Source organism: Salmo trutta, chromosome 4 (assembly GCF_901001165.1).
Source record: "Salmo trutta chromosome 4, fSalTru1.1, whole genome shotgun sequence".
NCBI lineage: Eukaryota > Metazoa > Chordata > Actinopteri > Salmoniformes > Salmonidae > Salmo > Salmo trutta.
Genome location: NC_042960.1, coordinates 25420600 through 25436019, shown reverse-complemented (window position 1 = coordinate 25436019; position 15420 = coordinate 25420600). Strand labels below are relative to the sequence as shown.

Genomic DNA, 15420 nt, shown 5'->3' with positions numbered 1-15420 from the left:
GCCCTACCAACGCCTTTCACCAAATCATTATGAGAAGCTCAAGCAAGCATTGAATGAGATGGAAGAACATGAAATCATAAGGAGGTCTAGTAGTGAGTTCGCCTCACCCCTTGTCCTTGCATGGAAGAAGTCGGGAGACCTGAGACTCTGTACTGATTTTCGTTTGCTCAATGCTCGCACCATCAAAGACGCTCACCCACTCCCTCACCAGGCTGACGTGCTGGCTGCTTTAGGTGAAAATGCCTTTTTCTCGAGGTCTGAAGTTTCTGGGGCATATCATTAGTGCAGATGGTGTAGCTACAGACCCTGAGAAGGCGAGGGCCATTAAAGGATTAACAGAAGCTGATCTGATGGAAGATGGCACTGACATTCCATCTCAGAAGAAATTGAGGTCATTCTTTGGGATGGTGGCGTATTACCAACAGTTCATTGAAGGTTGCCCGACCATCGCAAAGCCTCTGGGTTGACAACTGGACACAAGGCTCCACGATGGAAAAAGAAGCAACGCTCACCTGTCAGGAAGTTGACGGCTGCCGACTGGACAACAGAATGCAGACAGGCCTTATTCCAGCTAAAGCAAGCCTTACTGGACCAGGTTTTGTTGGCCCACCCCAGCTTCGACAAACCCTTTCTACTCTCGGTTGACACGTCCAGCAACGGCTTAGGTGCTGTGCAGGAACGGGGAGCTACAGCGAGACCTATAGCCTTTGCGAGCAAGTCCCTCAGTTATGCGCAGTCGAGGTATCCTGCGCACAGGCTCGAGTTCTTTGCCATGAAATGGGCTATCTGTGACAAGTTCCACCACTGGTTACGGGGACAGCAGTTCACGGTATGGACGGATAATAATCCCTTGACATACATTCTGACCAAAGCTAAGCTTGATGCTTGTGAACAGAGATGGGTTGCCAAGCTGGCACCGTACGAGTTTGACATCAAGTACATCCCTGGGGGAATTTTTTTGTTGTTGCAGATGTTTTGAGCAGAGAGCCCTTCGTACGACCTAGTGCACTCCAGCGCCTGACAAGGGTCCCGTACGAGACCTTACTAGCTGAAGCTAACGCTGTGCGCACAGACAGAGTGCAAGATGTTTCGCTGGTCCAACCACCCCTTTGACAAAGCCTCTGACTCCAACGAAGTGGTCATTAGCTGTCAGGCTACTGTTGACTCTCCATCTGGTGCTTTATCAAGACATGAAGTTGCAGCTGTTCTTCATTCACACAGGTGCTGGGTGGGTGAAGTGGGCTCGCATGCACTGCTGTTGCCACAGCTTCCACAGGCTGTTATGCCATCAGAGCAGACCGATGTTGATGTTCTGCCAGCAAGAGCTTCTGTTGAGAGCATAATAACAACTGAGCTTCTTGAACTAGTGTGCATAAGATTCTTCAAACAAGTCCTTGGATGTGCTCGTTGTTACTGACCACTTTACCAAATTGGCTCATGCCTTCTTGTGTCCGAACCAGTCTGCTAAGTGAGTAGCTCATCAGTTATGGAACAACTATTTCTGTGTCTACGGGATGCCTCGCCGTATACTCGGATCAGGGAGCCAACTTTGAGAGCGCTTTAACAGCCAAACTGTTGAGTGTTGCAGGTGTTCAGAAGTCTCACACCACGCCGTACCATCCTATGGGGAACGGGTCCTGTGAAAGGATAAATAGGACGTTGGGAAACATGATCCGGGTCCTGCCGACGAGAGCAAAGCACATATGGCCTCAGGCGCTGAAGTCCCTCACGTTTGAATACAATTGTACAATCCACGAGACCACAGGCTTTGCCCCTTTCCTGCTAATGTTTGGGAGGACACCAAGACTGCCTGTTGACATAGTCTTTGGCTCTGTCATAGAGAACCCAGAAGTTGTCGACTATGACCAGTTTGTTCAGTCTTTGAGGAGAGATCTGAAAGAAGCCATGAATACAGCACAGGCATCTGCAGCGACGCAGTTGTCGAGGCATGCTGACCTGTATGACAGAAGAGTCAGAGGAGCACCATTGGAGATTGGGTATCGAGTGTTGCTGGCTAACAAGAGGGAGTGCGGAAAGCGGAAGCTCGCTTGACCGTTGGGAGGATACTGTCTGCCTTGTCACTGGATTGAATGCTGACAGTCACGCTTTTAAGATTCAGAACACCTCCACTGGACAGGAGAAGAAGGTACATCGCAACGTGATCATGCCAGTCAACTTTCTTCCTCTTCCCTATGCTGCCGTTGATGATGGAACAGACATGTCTGGGTTAACAGAGTCTGAGGACATGAATGATGGCCTTGTGGTCTCAGTTGCCATGGACACTGCAGTGGATGATGATGCTGAGTACAGAACAAAAGTGTGGGTGTCGGAGTTGCCTTCTGAAGGAACAGGTGACACAAGCCTGGAGGGTGATGTGCAATCCTTGGATGCTCAGGATATTCCACCATTGGATTCTGTGGAAGATGTACTGCAGCTGGAAGGTCTGTGCTGATCAGAGTCTTCAAGAATCTGACCAAGACCGTAACAGTGTAGTGAGTGAGCTAATTGACCAGTTTGCTTACAGTATCTGTACTGACCTACCAAACTCGGACCAATCCTTACCTGATCAGTTACACACTGACTGTGTTGACAGACCCACTATTGCAACAGTACACAACACTGTCACTAATTATGCAGTTGAAGGTACTCTGGGTCGTATTAGGTCAAGGGCAGGAAAACTATTTAAACCAGTGTCAAGACTGATTGAGATTATGAATCAGCAGAAAGTTAGCTCTTGAAGGTTAATGTGAATAGAGGGTCAATGGTATTGACATGTTTTGTTTTTACATAATTGTGACCATGATTAGAGGTTGCAGGATGGTAATGTGACGTATATGGTAAAGTCTCTTATGGTAGTTTATTTTATTACTTGGATGTTTCTAAAGTCGCTGAGTGTACTTAACATGTAACAGGCATGTTTACCTATGAGGACTAAGGGGATTGATCAACCACTTTTCACTCTAATTCTCATGGAGAATAGTCTAATGACTGGAATATTTAGTGACTGTTTTAAAGCATATACACAGCTTTTTAGTTTTCTCTATTAGGTAGTATAAAAATATATATCCTTTTTTCTCTCTGGATTATTCTGTAGTGTCTCTGTACCTGGTATGTTTGCACAGTGCAGTTTTGTATTTTTATTATTTTTGTTTGCAAGTGGAATTCAGTAGGGGGGAGTGTAACAGGGTTATTTATATTGGTGATTCCCTTTGCCACTTTATTGTTAAGCCAATGGGTTTTTGGTTTTATTTTTTTCTTACCTTCACCTACTCAACATGGCATCTTATTGGCTGGTTTGCGTAGCTTGCTTATGAGGGAGGATGTTTCAGTTACAATCGTCCCAGTGAACAAGCACCAAACCAGCGGTAAGTTGTTGGTTGCAAAGCACTGTACGTCAAGTGATTTTTATACTCCCAAGTGATGATTTAAATGTACAATTTATATCAATTTGTTTATAAATGTTATTAGAACACCACACATAAGATGTAGTGTTTTTTGTGCATATTTGTGGTGCATTTTGTTGTAAAGAATTCCAGCCTAATACTAGCTAGCAACTTACTGTGTCTGGTGGCGGGGTTTGTATATTTTGTACAGTGCCTGAGTGCAGAGTTGGATGGTGAGCCGTGCATTGCATGACGTGCTGTTTCTATCAGAATAAATCTCCATGACTGGTGCTACAAGTTGAGTTCGTGTCGATAATTGATTGTACACAACGCAAAAAGAGTACTGTTATACTTACTTTACATGACCACCTGTTTCAAGACCCAATCTGTGGTGTGCATATGAACTATGGCATTCTGCACAAGCGGAATTCTCAGGAAGCTATGGAAGGCCGAAAGGTTCAAATCGTGTTACCCGTAACACATCTTAAAACTTGTAATTATCATTTTTCACTTGCTTTTTTCAAGGGTCAAATGTCATTTTTTGTACACGTGTTCATTACACCTGTCCAGTGTGCATTTACAGGTGATGTTGATGCTCTAACTCAGAGACTCTGTCTAGAGTCTCGCTCCAGAGACTGGATGGACCGACCCTCGGGAACGGGGGCCAATCCAGCCAGCTCCCTTCCCCAAGGATATGGGGGAAAGGGCCGGAGAGGGCTGAGGCTGACCCAGGGAGGGGAGGAAGACCCAGGGAGGGGTGCCCAACCCCCGGAGAGGAGTGCCTACCTCCCCCCAGGGACATGGGGGAGAGGGCCAGAGATCTGAGGCAGACCCAGGGAGGGGGGACCCACCAGGGGGACCCACTACATCACCTAGCTCCCTACAAAGGGCCAGAGAGGGATGGGGCCAACCCCTGGAGAGGGGTGCTGACCCCACCATGGCCAAAAGGGGGTGCCATTACATCCAGCCAGCTCCATGCACCAGGGAGATGGGGGAGAGGGCCAGAGAGGGCAGGGGCGTTCCCCGGAGAGGTGGTCCGACCCCATGCACTCGACCCCCAGGCGGCGTCACTACATCCACCCTGCTCTCTTCACCAGGAAGAGAGGGGGGAGACAGCCAGAGAGGGATGGACAAACCAGGGGGGGCCACCGGAGAGAGGGCCCGTCCCCTGCCCGTGGCCACCAGTGGGTGAATTTAGTAGCACCCCGAGAGGGCTGGAGCCGACCCCAGGACAGGGGGTCCGACCCCCGCCCGTAGCCGCTTCATCAAGGCAGCTCCCTGCCCCAAGCAGAAGGGGGTGAGGGCCACCAGGGGGCGCCACTACATTCAGCCTGCTCCCTGCACGGGCTGGGGCAACCCAGGGGACGCCACTTCACCCAGCCAGCACCCTGTTCCAGCTATAGCGATAAATAGTAATGGTGTATTTATGTAGGCACTAACTCCGCCATGGTTCGTTCAACAGCCTATGGGGTAATAAATGGTGTTTTTGTATTTTTTTTTATTGTTATTGCCGAAAATTACTTACAGGCTTAGGAAATGTTACACTTAATTTTTTTAAAGGATTCATGCACATAAAGGCTTCATAATTGATAAAGGTCATGTTAAATGACTAATACTATCTCATAGAAGAAAACGTATATGATCTCCTAAGCCCGTCTTAACCTGACCTTATTTTTGGCATTTGTCATATTTCTACCATTATTACATTTTATATTTGAGTAATTTAGCAGACACTCTGGTAATCATTTTACAAAATACATATACTGAGACACCTTTAAGCATTTTCCTCACAGTAACACACACTTTCAGTCTTTAGCCTTATTACACCAATTATTTACAGGATCGATGGGTCCCCGGTGGGACGGTTGAGCTAACGTAGGCTAATGTGATTAGCCTGAGGTTGTAAGTAACAAGAACATTTCCCAGGACATGAACATATCTGATATGGGAAGAAAGCTTAAATTCTTGATAATCTAACTGCACTGTTCAATTTACAGTAGCTATTACAGTAAAATACCATGCTATTGTTTGAGGAGAGTGCACAGTTATGAACTTAAATGTATTAATAAACCAATTAGGCACATTTGGGCAGTCGTGATACATTTTGAACAGAAATGCAATGGTTCATAGAATCAGTCTAAAACTTTGCACATACACTGCTGCCATCAAGTGGCCAAAATCTATATTGCACCTTGACTCAAGTGATATAATGGCCTTAGTCTTGCATTTCAAAGATGATGGGGGAACCCCCCCCCCCCCCAAAAAAACATGATTTCTTTGTATTGTCTTTTACCAGATCTAATGTGTTATATTCTCCCCCATTAATTTCACATTTCCACAAACTTCAAAGTGTTGCCTTTCAAATGGTATCAAGAATATTAGAGGTCGACCGACTATGATTTTTCTACGCCGATACCGATTATTGGAGGACCAAAAAAAGCCGCTGCCGATTTATTTATTTTTATATATATTTAAAATTTTTATTTTTTTTATTTTTTTTATTTAAGAAGTAAGAAGTTTTAGGTTGTAGTTATTATAGGACTATTTCTCTCTATACGATCTGTATTTCATATACCTTTTGACTCTTCCAGCTCTGGCCTGCTGGCCCCCCTACCTCTGAGGAAGCACGGTTCCCGCTCAGCCCAGTCCAAACTGTTCGCTGCTCTGGCACCCCAATGGTGGAACAAGCTCCCTCACGACGCCAGGACAGCGGAGTCAATCACCACCTTCCGGAGACACCTGAAACCCCACCTCTTTAAGGAATACCTGGGATAGGATAAAGTAATCCTTCTAACCCCCCCCCTTAAAAGATTTAGATGCACTATTGTAAAGTGGTTGTTCCACTGGATATCATAAGGTGAATGCACCAATTTGTAAGTTGCTCTGGATAAGAGCGTCTGCTAAATGACTTAAATGTAATGTAATGACTATTGGATGTTCTTATAGGCACTTTAGTATTGCCACTGTAACAGTATAGCTTCCGTCCCTCTCCTCGCTCCTACCTGTGCTCGAACCGGGAACACATCGACAACAGCCACCCTCGAAGCAGCGTTATCCATGTAGAGCAAGGGAAACAACTACCCCAAGTCTCAGAGCGAGTGACGTTTGAAACGCTATTAGCGCGCACCAGGCTAACTAGCTAGCCATTTCGCATCGGTTACACCAGCCTCATCTTGGGAGTTGACAGGCTTGAAGTCATAAACAGCGCAATGTATTGCGAAGGGCTGTTTGAATGAATGCTTACGAGCCTGCTGCTGCCTACCATCGCTCAGTCAGACTGCTCTATAAAATCAGACTTAATTATAACAACACACAGAAATATGAGCCGTAGGTCATTTAATATGGTCGAATCCGGAAACTATCATCTCAAACAAAACGTTATTCCTGTTACATTGCACAACCTTCAATGTTATGTCATAATTACGTTAAATTCTGGCAAATTAGTTCGCAACGAGCCAGGCGACCCAAACTGTTGCATATACCCTGACTCTGCGTGCAATGAACGCTAGAGAAGTGACACAATTTCACCTGGTTAATATTGGCTGCTAACCTGTATTTCTTTTAGCGAAATATGCAGTTTTAAAAATATATACTTCTGTGTATTGATTTTAAGAAAGGCATTGATGTTTATGGTTAGGTACAGTCGTGCAACGATTGTGCTTTTTTCGCAAATGCGCTTTTGTTAAATCATCCCCCGTAGTCCGCTGTCTTTGTTAGGAAGAAATAGTATTCACAGTTTGCAACGAGCCAGGCGGCCCAAACTGCTGCATATACCCTGACACTGTTGCAAGAGAAGTGACACATTTTCCCTAGTTAAAAGAAATTCATGTTAGCAGGCAATATTAACTAAATATGCAGGTTTAAAAATATATATACTTGTGTATTGATTTTAAGAAAGGCATTGATGTTTATGGTTAGGTACTGTCGTGACGTTGTATTAGTAAATGTGACGACTGTTGCTCATCGAATGATTAACGGTTTATAATTGCGTGATTAAATGAATTAAGCAATGAATCAAGCAATTATTACCTCATCAACCTGGGGCACCATGGGAAAATTAGTTTTATTGAGTTTCTATTTCCCAAATTAACTCAAAGAATATCAATTTTACAATAGTCGCTAAATTAATCAACCTATAGTTTCATGTCTGAACGTCGCATAATCCGGGAATCTGCACGAACCCGGGCTACACCAATGAGTTTACCACACCAATCTTAGTTGATTATTTATTTACTAGCAAGCTAAAATGATGATAAAAATACACATACACAAAACACAGTCTAGGCTATTGATTAGGACTTAGTATAACGGGCCAACACACTATGGCGCGTTACCCAAAATGGGGATTTCAAAGAGAGAAACAAAGAACGTACACGAGAGAATGTTCATTTATCAGCTATGCTTATTTAAACCTAGCCTTTCCCCGAACTGCCGCTCTTATGGGTCAGAATATAATGATGTAATTACGTGTTGGAGGTCTCAGGTGGGAAGCTCCGCGTGGGTCGTTTAGGCTTCTCAATGACGCACTTCTCCGGCACAACTCTCTGGTTGTCCTCACGATGTCAGTGTCCTTCTTGGCTTAGTGGTCTGATCCCTCGCCCTTGTTTTGAAAGGACAGACAGCTCTGAGGACAGACAGCTCTGTAGCTCAGAGCTCACAGCTTAGGAATGGAACAGTGTAGATACCACGATTCAATGGAGAGTGGAGGCTAGGTGGTTCGGCTTGAATTCACCCGCTTAGACACAGCTACTCGTCCGTAGCTCGTGTAGAAAAATATTTCTTTGTCTTCAACCTTATGTTTTGTTTTGGGGTTCGTTAACTTTGTTAGACCTTCGCTGCAGCTTGGGGTCACTTAGTCTGATATGTTAATTCTTCACTCTCCTGTCTTATACCCTCGGGTCAGAAGTGGGCGTAACCGCCTTTAGGGCAATTCTCTGGGCGTACCAAGTTAAGGGACAAGGCCTAGATTTTACTAAAATCCAATTTTAGACACTAACTTCACATTTCATCCTTACCAAAACATTCTCTTTGATTTGGATATTTTCCACACAACGTACAATGTATAAACATCAGGCATATACTGGGAAAACTCTTAAAGGTACAATGTTTTCATAACGTAATCTCTTAACCTTTAATAACAATACAAAATTACATACATTTTTATATTCCATCTCTCGTCATGACCACCATTGTGGCTGACGGAAACCATTGTTCCAAAGTCCCTTTAATGCATGTTTGATGTTCTGAGGCCAGTTCTCCATAGTGAGGACAAAGGAATTTCTCTGTGGCCTAAGGTTTATCATGGGCGTGAGGGGTCATAAAACCCCCACATCTTCAGACCCCTAGATCTCTCCTCCTCTGTTGGGGGTTTGGGAGATAATCTGTAGGGTTGTGGTCTCCTGTACCCTGACCTGATCAAGACAGTCATGACAGTACACTTTGGAGCAACGTGTAACTAAGCGATTATATGCAACGCAGGACAGGCTAGATAACTACACATGGTTGATGATATTACTAGTTTAATTAGTGATTATGATTGATTGTTTTTTGTAAGATAAGTTTAATGCTAGCTAGCAACTTACCTTGGCTTCTTACTGCATTCACGTAACAGGCAGGCTCCTAGGAGTGCAATGTAAAGCAGGTGGTTATATCGTTGGACTAGTTAACCGTAAGGTTGCAAGATTGAATCCCTGAGCTGACAAGGTAAAAATCTGTCGTTCTGCCCCTGAACAAGGCAGTTAACCCACCGTTCCTAGGCCGTCATTGAAAATAAGAATGTGTTCTTAACTGACTTGCCTAGTTAAAAAATATTTATATATTTTTTAAAAAGCGGCAAATCGGTGGCAAAAAATACCGATTACCGATTGTTATGAAAACTTGAAATCGGCCATTCCGATTAATCGGTCGACCTCTAAAGAATATGCATATCCTTGCTTCAGGTCCTGATATACAAACAATTAAATGAATAAGGATCGGACCCTTTTTTACATTTTCGTCTAAAATGACACCCAGATCTATGCCCTGAAATCTATTCAGTTCCTCCACATTGAAATGAATGGTGGCCAACTTGAAAATAGGCTGTTGTGACTGCTTTTTATATTAAATCTTATGATGACTATGAAACTTTTCCAATGGGTCTCCTTGTTCTGTGGGAAGTTTGGTGTAGTACCATAAATGATAACTATGTGATAATAAAGCGCATCCCAATGCTGCCCATTCTGTCTCATCAATATACCCCAAAATACATACAGGTATGACCTTTGACCCCCCCCAAGGTGGACCCATGGAGATGTCATTAACGTTCCAATTCTTTTATACATTATTTCGTACCTCAAGCTCTGACGAAGGCTGTGAGGCCGATACGTAAGCTTAGTATCACTGATATTTAATGTCAAGAGCAGTGTGCGGTTTCCTTTTTCCTTCATCCTGTTTCAACTGTTGCCATGCACCTGCAATAAGATTGCTCAGATGTGCGAGTGCCTTTTGAATTTTGTACCTCAAGTTAATAACATATCAATTGTCTTATTTTGCCAAGATTGTTCCCTGATAATACAAAATGACATTGCATATCCCAGTAGAGATCTCCCTTGTTCTTTGAAGAATGTCTTTTGGTAGAACGAATACATTGTAGTACCCTGTCTTCCTGAAGAGATTCTGTCCTTTCCTAGCCCACGTTTACAGCTGCTGCTGCTGCTAACTCGACGTCTAGGATGTATCACTTCTTTAGTGAATAAGAGTTAAAAGTTCATACCAAGTTGCCATACTATAAGCTCATGCTATATTCTGGCTGGTATAGTCGCAATTCATCCTTCCAGCGCGTCGATCGTCACCAGACGTTGAAATTCACCCTTCTAAACATATGGACATCAGTCCTCACGTCACTGGGAACACAATGTTAATTTCGTTAGGTTGTAGTTGATCAACCATTCGCAACCAGAGCTCACGCTGAGGTTGGCTTAGTTCTGTAGTTGATATTAGCCCTTTTAAACGTATGGACAGCAGTCCTCACATCATCGGGAACACAAGGTTGACTTTCGTCAATGGGCTTTTGTAGTGGTGGAGAGAAGGGCGTGTTTCATAGTTCACAACCAATGCCTGTTCATTTGGGCGGGGCCACTGTGAGCGTAGTTCACTTAGGAAAACAATTCTCTCATTTAGAAGCTAAAATTACACTTCATCTTTTCACAAATAGTTTAATATTTAAATGTTTAAATTGCACAACAATTCCATGTGAATCTGATAACTAGAATGTGTAGACTTTCCAAGAAACAGTTTGTCGTCCTATCATCAGTAATAATGTCTTAGACGACAACTGATCTGACATCATATTCTTTAAGTACCAACGTATACTTTCAACTGGTTGGATTACTGAAATATGGTTCCCTTCCAAACCTTTTGATGTTACCAGACTCTATGTTAAAAGGGCTTTCTAAGAGTCAAATCTGTAGAGTAGAGAGAGAAAAGGGGGAAAGATATTTATGGGGGTCATAAACTTAGGTGAAATTAGATTGCTATTGGTTATGAATAGGTTACTGGGTGGATGGGTGGTTGGTTGTTGAGTTATTTTCTAACAGTTTGCCCTGCTAAAATGTTTCATATACACACACTTTAATCAATTAACGTCACTAACCTGCTCTATGCAACTTTATATCTGGTTTAGAACGATATCAAGAAGCCTCCATAGCTTATCGTTCTCTTCCTTTGAACGATAGATTTCTTCCTGGTACTCTGCCACCGTTTTAACAGCCCCAAATATCTCATCAGCAGCTGCTGTTAATTGTTCATTGAGAAGCACTCGCAGCAATGATATTTTAGCCATTTTCGCATTATGAAAGTCGTTGTTCTGTCCTGTCCGAACAAAATTCCACACATACTCTCTTGTTACGGAACAGCACAAAACAATGAAGCGCGCATGCTCGGTTGCTCGTTTATCCACTGAGCGGCGTGACAAAAGTTTCATTACCGCCACCTGCAGTAGAGTCTGTGCAATGGGTTATCTGATTCAATCGTGGTGTCCATAAAGCGACTAGTCGCAAATATTTTAAATGAATTGATCTATGAGTAATTATAATTGCCTTTAGATGTTATTCAACGTTGGATACTTAAGCAATAAGGCCCGAGGGGGTGTGGTATATTGCCAATATACGATGGCTATTGGCTGTTCTTAAGCACGACTCAACACAGAGTGCCTGGATACAGCCCTAACCGTGGTATATTGGCAATCTACCACAAACCCCCAAGGTGCGTTATTGCTATTATAAACTGGTTACCAATGTAATTAGCTATACGGCCTGATAGACCATGGATTTCAGGCAATCAGCATTCAGGGCTCGAACCACCCAGTTTATAATAATAAATTATTGATTTGTAAAAGTTCATGGCACAAATATTCTTCCACAAGTAATTCTGGACAGGTCTCCGTGCTTCTGTAACCGAAAGACCCCCGCACAGGAAGTTGTGAACTTATTGGTCAGTATAGTAGAGCCCTGCTTTGCTTAAATTTTAAGTCCGAACCTTACCCATACCCGCAACGTTCAAGCCTTACCCTATCCAGGCCCGATTTGCTTCTGCCAAATTTAAGGCCCGGCCCTGCCCGAAACCCAAAATCAGAAATAACTTCCTCTATTAGTAAATCCATTAGCTGCTCCTCTCTGTCTCACTCGCTCTCTGCACACTGCTCACTGTGCATACGCTCTGCTTATGGCGGCTCTGGGTCTGTGAGTATCCATGGCAGCGTCGGCTCCGCTTGGGCTGTTCTGCTCAATAACGAGATGAGAGAGTAGTTAGCTGAGCTACTTTTCGTCACTCTAAACTCCGACAAAACTCAAGGAATATTACTATTTTCGGTGAAATAATTTCTCCTGTTTTTTTTATTTGAAGAGATTGAAGCACTTATGACACCATGTTATGATCTTAGTCAGATATGACTGTACTGCGCTGTACGGGGTCAGGTCGGGTAGTAGAGCTCTACAGTGTAGTCAGAGTTGAGAAATGTCGAAATCAAAAAGGATGATCTAAATTGGTGAAGTTCGTTCAGTTTCAAACATTGACTCAATGTGAACACTAAAGAGAGAAGAAAGCAAGTAAAGAGAAGAGCAACCTTAGGCTACTGCCCTATACCTTTCAACAAGACCTCTACGTTGACAAACTGTAAGTAACTTTCATTATTTTCATAAATGGCTGTAACAATTAGGCTATAGGCTTTATAGAAATATAAAATGATGCAATGTTGATTGTGTAGTCAAAGCCTAAGCTAAAACATCATTATAGTTTGTTAGCGCAAACCAAATATTCTATCTGGAATCTCCCCTGCCCCACGAGGAATCCCTCAGCTTGAGGTGACCTTTGATATTGACACCAACGGCATTCTGAACATATCAGCGGTGAGCAAGGGCAAAGAGAACAAAATCACCATCACCAACGACAAGGGGCGGCTCAGCAAAGAGGACATTGAGAGGATGTTGCAGGATGCCAACAAATACAAAGCTGAGGACAATGCACAGAGGGAGAAAATTGCAGCAAAGAACTCCCTGGAGTTGTACACCTTCAATATGAAGAGCAGCATTGAGGACGACAACATAAAAGGCAAGATCAGCGAGGAGGACAAGAAGAAAGTGGTGGGCAGGTGCAACCAGGCCATTTTCTGGTTGGAGAACAACAAAGGAGCACGAGCTTCATTCATCATTACCAAGCTGTACCAGCAAGGAGGGATGACCACCGACACGGTCTAGCTCTGGTGCCAGCTCCCAAGGCTCAACCATTGAAGAGGTTGACTAAAGTGAGGGACTTGTATAATGGACTTTTCAAAATGCATTAGTACAGTATCACTGAATACGTTTTGCTGTTCAGGAAATACTCATTTCTACTGCTCGACATTATAATGCCCTTTTATAGCTCAGAGCTATTCGGGAAGTGTTTATGTATTGGTTGAACTGTAAAGAGACAGTAGATAACCCTTTTCTCTAAATGGGTGGAGAATAATACTTTTTTACATATTAAAATATGAAAGAAAACACACTGCTGATGTTAATGTCATTTCATACCATATTGCATTGCTGGACATTGAAAATAAAATGTATTGAAATAAGTGTATAGGTCTGCTGGCTGTTTCCTTCTCATCGTAACCGATTCAGTACTCACATAAAACGTTTTTTTTTTTATACACAATACCATGAAATATTGTAAACAAAACTTTGATCGATGGCTAAACCACCAGAAAGAAGAGCAGGTGAAGACACCATAATAGCCACTGTTTATCAACTCTATTCTGTGATAACATCTGATACAATTACTATGGTCCTTCTTGGAAAAAGAGGAACATTTCTGGTTATCCCAAAAGTAAAATCGGCACATTTATGGAACATATTATGCCTATAAAAACAAAACAAATATAGGTCACATTTTTCTAACTTTATTCTTAATGGTGTCAAGCTCAGAGAACAAATATGATTGATTTTGTAATATTTAGTATTCCTTCGGTAACTGAAGGAAAGTACCAGATGTAAACTATTTTATTCTAATGTACAGTACCAGTCAAAATTCTGGACACACCTACTCATTTCAGGGTTTTTCTGTAGTTTTACTATTTTCTACATTAGAAAAATAGTGAAGACATCAAAACTATGAAATAACACATGGAATAATGTAGTAACAAAAAAAGTGTTAAACAAATATTTGAGATTCTTCAAAGTAGCCACCCTTTCCCTTGACAGTTTTGCACACTCTTGGCATTCACTCAACCAGCTTTATGAGGTAGTCACCTGAAATGCATTTGAATTAACAGGTGTGCCTTGTTAATTTGTGGAATTTCTTTCCTTAATGTGTTTGAGCCAATCAGTTGTGTTGTGACAAGGTAGGGTGGGTATACAGAAGATATCCCTATTTGGTAAAAGACCAAGTCCATATTGTGGCAAGAACAGCTCAAGTAAGCAAAGAGAATAAATTTTTTATTTCACCTTTATTTAACCAGGTAGGCCAGTTGAGAACAAGTTCTCATTTACAACTGCGACCTGGCCAAGATAAAGCAAAGCAGTGCGACAAAAAACAACACAGAGTAGTTATACATGAGATAAACAAAAGTACAGTCAATAACACAATAGAAAAATCTATATACAGTGACAGTCCATCATTATTTCAAGACATGAAGGTCAGTCAATACGGGAAAATTTCAAGAACTTTGAAAGTTTCTTCGTGTGTGATTTATTTATAATTTAAGGCACACTAACCAGCATCTTTAACACAACATTCTGCAGCGATACGCCATCCCATCTGGTTTGCCCTTAGTGGGACTAGCATTTGTTTTTCAACAGGCCAATGACCCAACACACCTCCAGGCTGTGTAAGGCTATTTGACCAAGAAGGAGAGTGGAGTGCTGCATCAGATGACCTGGCCTCCACAATCACCCGAACTCAACCCAATTGAGATGGTTTGGGATGAGTTGGACCGCAGAATGAAGGAAAAGCAGCCAAAAAGTGCTCGGCATATGTGGGAAGCTGGTTGAGAGAATGCCAAGAGTGTGCAAAGGGTGGCTACTTAGAAGAATCTGAAATATAAAATATATTTATTTAACAAGACAAGTTGGATGAGACAGACAGACATACACCATGGAGTGATTGATCAAACATGAGTAAACACAGTCACAAGCCCAATTATCTTATAACAATCACTCAAGCACCTTGAAAGAAATGCTAAGTAACATGACCTGGCATGTTTTTGATTACATGATTCCATATGTGTTATTTCATTGTTTTGATGTCTTCACTATTATTCCATAATGTAGAAAATAGTAAAAATAAAGAAAAACCCTGGAATGAGTAGGTGTGTCCAAACTTTTGACTGGTACTATATATTTTTTGTAAGGCTCTGGTTTGTCGTAGGAGTGAGGGTAAAAGGTAGGAATGTTCTCTGATATCCAATTTATGTTTTAATTATTATTTGGGGTATAGGGGAGGGTCAGGTCAAAATATATTTTACTGAAGGGAGGGCCGCCATTTTCATTTCAGAGATCCGAGTTCCTCCAGGTATCCCTCATAAATA

At 42.5% G+C, this 15420-nt stretch overlaps 1 protein-coding gene across 1 annotated transcript; it reads left to right on the top strand.

Moving 5' to 3' along the window:
• Window positions 1-4358: 4358 nt before the first annotated feature.
• Window positions 4359-13429, top strand: LOC115191631 (heat shock 70 kDa protein-like). Its single transcript, XM_029749417.1, has 2 exons — window positions 4359-4571; window positions 12662-13429. The coding sequence occupies exons 1-2, from the start codon at window positions 4359-4361 to the stop codon at window positions 13112-13114; spliced, it is 666 nt and encodes a 221-aa protein (XP_029605277.1). The 3' UTR covers window positions 13115-13429.
• The last annotated feature ends 1991 nt before the right edge of the window (window positions 13430-15420 follow it).